Below are 10,000 nucleotides of genomic sequence, written 5' to 3' on the forward strand. Positions count from 1 at the left end.
CACTGGTTTAGTGCAGGTGGAAACAGATCAATTCTTAGACCAGTTTAGCTTAAACCACTTGGTAAACCGGTTTAGGCATTAGTGGAAACGCTCCCTAAGCATTTGCGTCATCTTTTGTTGGGGGGTCATAATTGGTGTAACTGTACGCTATAGAACTATTTCTAAGCGCTTTGCACACTTGCATTGCTGAAAGCGGCAATTCCTGCTTTACTTGTTTTGTCAGCGGGTTGACTAGAAAGGACCAACTTTAGCTAAAAATCATACCTCTAGTAGGCCTGAAACAGCCGTACGTACCTATATGATTACATACCGCATGTATATTTTCATATTGGAAGTCAGAGGGTTTTAGGAGGCATATGTTGTATGGGTCACATATCACACTATGCGGATTTCATCAAATCTTGCCATTCCCCCGGACAATTCATAATGACCGGCCCCTAGATAGACCATGCATGCAGATCTGTGCTTCTTGCATGTGCTAACGTTTATTTGCTTGCTATAGGAATTGTTGCAGCTGTGCTTTGTTTTAGCACCGAATGACGTACATCTACCAGACTCAATTGTGGAGAGGATGTTGTCATTTTCATGGCAAGTGTGTTACTCCAATTTCATAAATGTTCGGCGATATAAATTTTCGGCAAAATTAGGTTGCCGCTGTTACGGGGTACATTAGTTTTCGGCGTAAGGTGGTTTGCAGGAACCTTCACATACTAAATAAAGTACCAGATGCATATCATATCATTCGGCGCGTGCTACTACTACAGTAAGTAGTCTTGCGTAGCTAGCCCCTCCCCATTTTTGATTAGCGCAACATGCGGTGTGGAAGTTCGAATTCTTGGTTTCAGGTGTCAAAGTCCCATGATATTTATGTTGCGCTCTGGAGGCAGCTAAGCTGAAAACGTCTGTAGTACATCAAGCTACGTGGTGAAGCACAGATATCCTAGACAGTATGTCGTCATTACTCATTCTTGGCAAACATATGAATGTGTTTACGTAATTACAGTACGTACACTAATAGTACTAGTAATGTCAGTTTTGAATGTTTCAGAGGAAACTGGTCCAACATTTGAATGGCACTAAATTTGGGTGGACATTTAATTTGGGTGGACATTTAATTTGGATAGACATTTAATTTGGATAGACATTTAATTTGGGTGAACATTTAATTTGGGTGGACATTTAATTTGGATGGACATTTAATTTGGATGGACATTTAATTTGGGTGGACATTTAATTTGGATGGACATTTGCTGCTGCTGCTGCTGCTGCTGCTGCTGCTGCTGCTGCTGCTGCTGCTGCTGCTGCTGCATGTAAATTGATGTAGACTAGGCGTTGTTTCTAAACCCTTTTTTAAAGCAAAGGACTAAACACCATGTATAGGATGGACTCCCGATGGCCGAATTCTCGTGTAGCACAGCTGTACGTACCAAACAAAAAGATATAGGTGGAGTCCTATGCTAACATCACGTTCGTCTGTTGTTCGGTAATGATACCACTTCTCGTCTATTGGTCGGAATTCTAAGCTTCATCTGCATCTGCGCTAATCGAGTCTAAATACGGTTATACGGTCGGTCGGTCGCCAGAGGACTAAATTTAATATAATGATAAATCTCTCCATGTATTACCGTTTTAGTCCGTGTACGCGGGGCGGAAAGGTCGTTGCGGGCTGACCCGCCCCATTCCGGAAATGATAATGTGAAAGTAACTTTCAATTTCCTTAATTTGAAAACACTTACAAATTATAAAACATAAATTGCAAACAGCAGTTCCAAATAAGCAGCAATTGCAAGCGATAGCACAGCACAAAATATAGGCCGGCGTTACATCCAGCATACGCATGCAAGCATGCACTCACCTAGCTATTGAGAGCATGCAGCCAGTCCAGATAGCTCGTACGACACGCAGACATGGTAACACAACCGTTCTAAAGCCCACGACTCACGAATGAGGTCGTCATAATAGCAACGAGACTGTACATCCAGACAAGACCGGTCTCAGTCGCCACAGATCCATTTGGTGAGTTGCTGTCGCCGTTGGAAGACAGAGAGCAGTTACCCGTCGTTATTTGACTAAAGTAAGCAGCTAAATCGTCGGGGATGGCTGTGTCTCTCTTTCTTTGCGGACGATAAGCTCGAATCTTTGCGCAATTGTTGGACAGTATAGTGATAAGCCCTGCAGCAAAGTGTTGGCAATTGTTAGTGAAAACATCGTACTTTCTGTTCCGGTCTTGTACGAACGTTTGCAGTTCTCCATAGGTACAGTCGCTGGTGCCCATGTACTCACGTTTATTTACTGTACCAGTACCATGTGGGCCATATTTATACTTCGGATCGTTTTTGTCCAGTATTTGCGCTCTGTATCCTCCAAATTCAAAGGTGAAACCACGGTAGTCGACGAAGACATGGTAAGGTTTATGATTCTTAAAATATTCTCGTTTTCTTCTGCTTATTGAACTTGAACTTGATAAAAGTGGAGCTTGTCCTTTATAATACTCGTATTGTTGACGTGACGCGTCGTAGTTACAACCTTCTTCCATCTTTCCATTCTGCGCACACACTTGACTGGATGGGCCGAGACAGCGTTGATTGGCGGGCTTGCATTGCTGGTCAATTGGACACAGAAACTCGTCTCTACCATAAGTGTTGGGAGCTGTACTGCGGCACGTTTGCTTTTGTCCACTACTGCCTCCATCGACTCTACAACACGCTAGAGATATAGCGAGACAGAGAATCAAGAACGACGTCATCTTGTCGAGCCGTTCACAGCAGACTGTTTCAATTGACTAGTGTAGGAAGTTTCTAGAACACACACTATAAATAATGTGAGAAAACGTTTACATTTTATTGCTTACTTGGAAATGATAAAGACTTGATATTAACTTTTTGCTCTTTTGCTGAGAATTCTAATTAGCTAAGGAATGTGTTCAACGTCAGTTAGATAAATAGATAAACAAACAATATAACTATACAAAAATCAATTGGTTTGCAATCCAAGTGGCTGCTATCCAGTTGTTCTCTTGCTCATTAGGCTAATTCTACACCAGTTAGACTGTAATTGTTTTGTCACTAACCGTTTACTGTCACTAATAATAGTAACTAGAGTATACGACGTTAACGTAAGTGTATAGAGGTGTGTTGTGTTGCTGACATAGCAACACTATACGCGTGTCTCTAGTAATCATCCATGCGTCATTGCAACACTTACCGGATAGTTGGCGGCATCCGCTCTTGTGACATTAGCACATACTTAATTAATCATATCGACGTACCACTGAGCGCATGCGCACAAGGCGTAACGCGTCGTCGAGTTCTCTACGTGGGCCGAAAAGCTCGTTATGGACTGACCCGCCCCATTCCGGAAATGACAATGTGAAAGTAACTTTCAATTTCCTTCACTACGAAACGCTTGCAAAATCTATTCCATTTTAGGAAGTAAACACACATGTAGATCTTTCAGTTTAACTATAAATTATGATTTTTGCACTACAGGAGGGTGGCTCTTTCCTTTTCCAACTTCGTCTGATTATTCCCCTGGGAAAGCTGCGTCACCGGATCACGACACGAGATGTCGCAAATGTGTGTCTAGACAAAGTAAGTGTAAAATTGCGTCGAATTCAGTGTGCCGGTTTGCTTTGATTAGACTTTCTAGAAAACACAAACCTACAAACAACAGCTCCAACTAGGCAGCAATTGCAACAGCACACTAGGGCGGTCTAACCCGTTGCACCCAGCATACAATCATGCACGCAGCTTTCTAGCATTCAGCCAGTCCAGATAGCTCGTACGACACGCAGACATAATAGTATTATATATACAACCGTTCTAGAGTCCACGACTCACGACTATGGTCGTCACGACAGCAACGAGACTGTACATCCAGACAAGACCGGTCACAGTCGCCACAGCTCCAGCCGATACCGTGGCCGGTGAAGTGCTGTCGACGATGGAAGACTGAAGCCGTTGAAAGCAGCTACCCACCGTTATTTGCCTAAAGTAAGCGACCAAATTGTCGGGAAGGACTGCATCTGTTCCTTGCGGACGATTAGCTCGAATCATTGCACAGTTGTTGGACAGTATCTTGGTAAGCCCTTGAGCAAAGTCTTGGCAATTGTTATCACAAAGATCGTACTCACCGTTCCAATAGTCTTGCACGAACGTTTTCAGTTCTTCGTAAGTACAGTCGCTGGTGCCCTTGTTAAGTGTAACCGGTTACTTTCTTACCACCAAGTGCAACTGCGCGATACTTATAGTTTAGATCATTTTTGTCCAGTACTTGCACTCCGTAGCGTCCAAATTCAAAGGTGAAACCACGGTAGTCGACGAAGTTGTGGTAGAATTTATATACAAGCAACTTCAAACATCGCGTGTATCCTCGTTTTGTTCTGCTAGAACTAGACGAACTTGAACTCGAGAGTGAAGATTTGCCTAGATAATACTTGTATTGTTGACGTGACGTGTCGTAGCCACAACCTTCTTCCATCTCTCCGTTCCGCGCGCACACTCGACTCGATGGGCCGAGACAACGTTGACTAGCAGACTTGCATCGCAGGTCAACTGGACACAGAAACCCGTCTCTACCGTACGTGTCGGGGGCCGTGCTCCGGCACGTTTGCTTTTGTCCAGTGCTTCCATCGACTCGACAACACGCTAGAGATACAGCGAGACAGACAATCAAGAACGACGCCATCTTGCAAACAGTCGAGCCGATAGGCTAAGCTCACAGCAGACCGTTCCAATTGAACTAGAACGCGCACGTTACCTATATCTATTTAATCTGCGAGAGCATGTACATTTTATTGCTTTCTTGGAAGTAATAAAAATTGATATTAAAAATTTTGCTCTCTTGCTGAGAATTTCTAATTAGCTAGGAAATGCGTTCAACTTCATCTAAACATTTAAATAAAACAATTTAGTTAGGTACGTAAGCATCAATTCGTTTGCAATGCAATCTAGCCTCGGTTCCACCCGTACGTATACTGTACTGCACGTGACAGGTATGTGGGGTCAAAAGTAGGAGGAGCGAACGAAAAAGCCTACATACCTGTCACGTGCAGTAGGACGTACGGGAAAGCGCCTGGAACCATGCAACGATGCAACAGTGTTTGATATCAGTTATGTCATCGTGACTTGGAGGACAGCCGGGACATCTCCAATAAGTTAGAGGCCGGTTCTTCTCGGTTAGCGCGACAGATTGCTAGATTCCGACAGCCGACGTCGCTGCAATGCTAGATTGCAGTACGCTGATGGTCGAGATTTTACGAAATTTTCTTGAGCGAGTTGTCTGAGGACGCCGACTTGTGTCCGCGGCGACAACCTGCAGCCACGCCAGATGCAAACTGCTTTGAAATCTGAATGCCGTGGATTGCTGTCCAACGGCTTCTTTAGCCTGTCAAAATCTTCGGACGACAACATTGTCATCAGTTTCAATGTCGTCTGTAATTTCGCTGCACTCACATACACACACACACACACACACACACACACACACACACACACACACACACACACACACACACACACACACACACACACACACACACACACACACACACACACACACACACACACACACACACACACACACACACACACACACACACACACACACACACACACACACACACACACACACACACACACACACACACACACACACACACACACACACACACACACACACACACACACTGCAATCAAGTGGAGGAACGTCTTCTAATCGTAGTCTCTTTGCATATCCCTTTGCTGTACTCTTTCATACCGTTCTGTCGTCAGTGAATACCTTGACGAATATCGCAGTTTTTGGCTAGACCACAGCGTTCCAAACAATTATATCTAGTCTGCGAAAACATTTTATTGCTTTCTTGGAATGATAAGAAATTGATATTAATTTTTTTCTCTCGCTGAGAATTTCTAATTACAAATAAATAACTAAACAATATAATTAGGTACGTAATTACACATCAATGCAACTATGCGGTCATAAAAATGCCTCAGAACTGCGTTTAGCAAAGATGTAACAGTACTTGTATAGGTAACGATGCAATGGTGTTCGATAACATCAGTCATTGGTGCTATAGCGTGTTAGTTATAATTAACGACAAACGTAATTACTAGACATTGACTTTCAAGTAGAATAATTGCACGTGTGCCCCCAACTGCTCTAGCGAAACTAGACAGACCATACTATAAATGACATGCCAAACATACTATTATTGCTAATTTATTTTATTAGTTCTAAGCAGTCTGGCCTAGCGCGCGTTAAAGTCATACCAAAACTAGCGCATGCTACCCAGGTCTCTCTCATTCATTACAAATTATATGAAAGTCTATTAGTGAAACACGCGGTCTTATATAAGCGCATGAGTACTGTACATACGTCTATGTACAAAAACATCCAACCTGAGTAACCATGACTTTACAAATTACTAAACCGTTTCTAGACACGGATGACATATGGGTAGGGGTACACGTGTAGTGCATGTCATCATTCATTTTTCTGCTAGAGTTCAACCACACAACGTAGACTTCTGAGTAAATCACGTGACCCTTTAGAACAATCCAAAGTCATTCTCAAAAACTGCATGACGTCGTTTGTCTCAATTTCGTGCAGACATCGACACACGTTTGTCATTCTCATTGCAGCTTTGAGACACAACAATATCCTCTCAGCTTTTTCCACTTCCTGCTGCTTCTCTACTCGAGCTTGTTCTAGAGCAAGAAAAATAACTGGAATATCACTGCACTGAGCTGCATGAAGTTCTTCGATACTTTGTCTCAACACTTGCAAGTCACCTGATGTACAACCTGCCAGTTGAGCTAGATGTTCTCGTAACAAACCTAACTTTCCTTTCTTTCTCACTGTTGGCAGGAAACGTTGCATTTTGTCGATACGAAAAGTGTCCAAGTTGGCAAGAAATGGAAACTCGTAATCAAGCATTTCTCCTGATACTTCCTCTCCTGATACTTTCTCTCTCGACTCGTGAATCACAGGGCTTTTGGATTCATCAGAAATTGCAGAATACTTCTTTTCACTTTCTTCTAATGCAAACTTCTCACTTGCATTTTGGTTTTCCTCACCATCTAATTCGTTATCTGAATTAACTGGCTCCACAAGTTCATGTGTTTCTTGAAAAGTTTCATGAAGAAAAGATTCTAGTTGAATGGCTGATTGACTTTCGACTGAAGCAGCAACGTAGTTAGTGATGTTATGTGCCTCTGGAATAAACGCACTAAGAAAATTGTCAGACAGCCATGAAGACAAAGAAAAAACTCGAGCAATTTCGTCCTCAGTGCATGCTCTTGTTTGTGCAGTCCTCATGATGCTACAGACATCATCACTAGCTTGAATAAAATCACGTGTAAAAGTAGGATGAAAGTGAATCCGCACAGCAGAAATATACGACTCAATTCCAGACAAACTCGGCATCTCTCCTGTGGCTGTTATGCCTGTAACTGCTTGCACCACATTCAAATATGGAATCAAACCTGATAATGAACGAGGAAGAAACGCATTGAGCTCAACTGTCAAGTGCCTTCCAACATCACAAATCTCATCATGAAGTGACCTTCTTTCATAAGCATCTGGACATGCAATATATTTGAGTAGATTCTGTTTTGCTGTGTTCCATAACCGACGAGTCTCTTCTCCGCTCGGCATCAATCCGAGTTTGTCAGCCAGTTCCTCGACAGTCAACATGGAAGTTTTTAACTCGTGTTCAATGGCTGGCAAAATGTGACGAACTGTATGGAATGGTAGCAAGTGGCATCGAAGCTCAAAATGATATGCAAAATGAGCGACTTGCAATGGAATATCCTCTAGAGATAATACACAATAATCATTACAGCATAAAGTCTGTCTTGTTTGCTAACATGTTGTTCTGTAGAACTACAGTAGAATGTGCCTATATTGCAACATGATGGTCAGTTTGCATGAGCCGACATCTCAATCACTGTTAACTAAGTTAATTCAGTAGATAGTAATAGGTCAAGATCAAACTGTCTGATTGACTGTCGGTTTGTCCATCTGTCAGCACATATTTGAATAAATGTGTCATTAATATAATATAAATAGATAAATATAAATAAACAATAATAATGATAATAATACACACAGTGCTGTTCAATTACAATACTAATGTACAAGACAACCAACAAATAGATGTATACAAGCTCTGGTATCTTTGGAGCTAAGAAATTAATGGTTGAGATGCATAAAGTATCTCAGCCATTTGTTAACTGTTAGCACAATGACAACCAAAAGATCACCCCTGTCTTAATTGAGCAAATAATTAAACATGTCATCTTGCAATTGAACCTCTGTACATGTACTGCTGCACAGCTGCAATTGTATTGAGCAGTTGTTGTCTGTCAGTCAGTTAATCTGCTCGCATATGTACAGATTTCAGAAACAGCTGTTCATTGTATCTGTCTCATTTAGACTTTACTGTCATCTTCAGTTCTCAATCTCCTCACTCTTTATGCTACTTGTCTGAAAAGATTATGTCTCCCAACACTCTATGCTATTTGTCTAACCTATAGATGCAACTGTCGTTGCTGCAGCGGGATCTCCATGAGTCAACATCAATACATCTCGTCCAACCTCAAGAAAAGCTCTCAGGCTTGGCTCGCTTTCACGATAGTTGGTCATCACCAATGAATCTGAAAGCTATAAAAGAAAGTAGTAATACACTCAGGCTGACATTGTCACATCAGTGACTTCTACCAATTCAACATCAATATATCCAAGTAGATACATCAAAGTCATGCCAACATCCGTTACAGTTGTAACTGTAGCAAAGTTGGGTTCATCTATATGAAAGTAATCAAGTAATCCAATCAGTCAAAATATTATTAAAAATATCAAACTCTTGTTGATGAACATGGCAGATCCACCTTCATGCGTAACAAGTTCCTGGACTCCAAAGTGAACAACTCGAACAAAGTTGCGATATATAAAGAATCCAACTGAAGACTTCAGCACATCCTATAAACACATTTTCTAACATGTCATGCTTACTATGTGAAGCTCTAAACAAAGAAACTCAACCAGAATTTCACGCAGTGAACACTTGATGTTTTCATCTGTAATTGTCTGATTCACCTGGCTTGTTTGTATAACTGTGGAATCTAGAGATAATGACTGTTGGCTTTGATCTCTTAAGTTAGAGTGAGTCGATTTCCTGAAATGACTGAAGAAATTTTCTGACTGCCAGACTGTGGTTGTGTATACTTTATCTATTTCTTTTGGTGATAGGTTTCTTGTTAATGCTCCTTCCATCAAGGCCCGCATTGTTTCCAGAGAGCTGATATACTCCTCAGTAAAAATGCTGTTCGGGATATCAACTGAGTTTCTCAGATAAGTGACTGCATCATCTGTAGTCAGTGTGCCACCTTCAGAAATTCTAGAAATAATACCTTGCATGTTCTGGAGATGTGTAAATAGTGGATGAAGCATAGAAGACACTTGTTGATGCAAGGCTGTTCTTAATATATCAGCTACAGTGTCAAGTTCAGAGTCAACCTCATGCCAATCATGTTGTTCGCCTCGTGAAACAATATATTCACACACTTTTGATTTAGCAACATCCCACAATACTTGAAATGTATTTTCCTTTTCACACAAACCAAGTTGAGCTGCAGTCTTATCAATAGCTGCTATACTCAACTGTACCTCATTCTCAATAAGACCTACATTAATGAAAGGCCAATCATATTCTGACCACTTAGACTAACAAGCTAATAGAAAACTGATACTGTACTACTGTAATTAATTAACAGACATGTCTATATAAACAACAGACACTGTCTTGATAAGTAAATGATATGAACAGATTACCACTCCAGTTTAATATGAAAGAAATTAACACTAGCAAAAATGTAAGACATACCTTACTTAATATATCAAAAAAAGTTTATAAATATAATGTTAAATGTATTGATATTTTCGTATGTGAAGATGATATACAGTGTATCTCTAGCAAGTCTAATTATAATTATCTCGT

General features: G+C 41.2%; 2 protein-coding genes across 2 annotated transcripts in view; both read right to left on the reverse strand.

Moving 5' to 3' along the window:
* Positions 1-1,701: 1,701 nt before the first annotated feature.
* Positions 1,702-4,727, reverse strand: LOC134196520 (uncharacterized). Its single transcript, XM_062665663.1, has 2 exons — positions 2,852-4,727; positions 1,702-2,798 (listed from the first exon to the last, which is right to left on the reverse strand). Exon 2 carries the CDS (start codon positions 2,744-2,746, stop codon positions 1,925-1,927), a length of 822 nt encoding a protein of 273 aa, XP_062521647.1. The 5' UTR covers positions 2,747-2,798; positions 2,852-4,727; the 3' UTR covers positions 1,702-1,924.
* Positions 4,728-6,398: 1,671 nt separating this feature from the next.
* Positions 6,399-10,000, reverse strand: part of LOC134196361 (uncharacterized) — an 8,795-nt gene continuing 5,193 nt past the window's right edge. The window contains exons 6-10 of the mRNA XM_062665463.1: positions 9,046-9,686; positions 8,865-8,982; positions 8,722-8,807; positions 8,532-8,664; positions 6,399-7,814 (exon numbers count right to left, since the gene is read on the reverse strand). Coding sequence (XP_062521447.1) covers positions 6,499-7,814; positions 8,532-8,664; positions 8,722-8,807; positions 8,865-8,982; positions 9,046-9,686 — 2,294 coding nt within the window. The 3' untranslated portion in view covers positions 6,399-6,498. The remainder of the gene's footprint in view (positions 7,815-8,531; positions 8,665-8,721; positions 8,808-8,864; positions 8,983-9,045; positions 9,687-10,000) is intronic.

This window comes from Corticium candelabrum, chromosome 21 (genome assembly GCF_963422355.1).
Source record: "Corticium candelabrum chromosome 21, ooCorCand1.1, whole genome shotgun sequence".
Lineage (NCBI taxonomy): Eukaryota > Metazoa > Porifera > Homoscleromorpha > Homosclerophorida > Plakinidae > Corticium > Corticium candelabrum.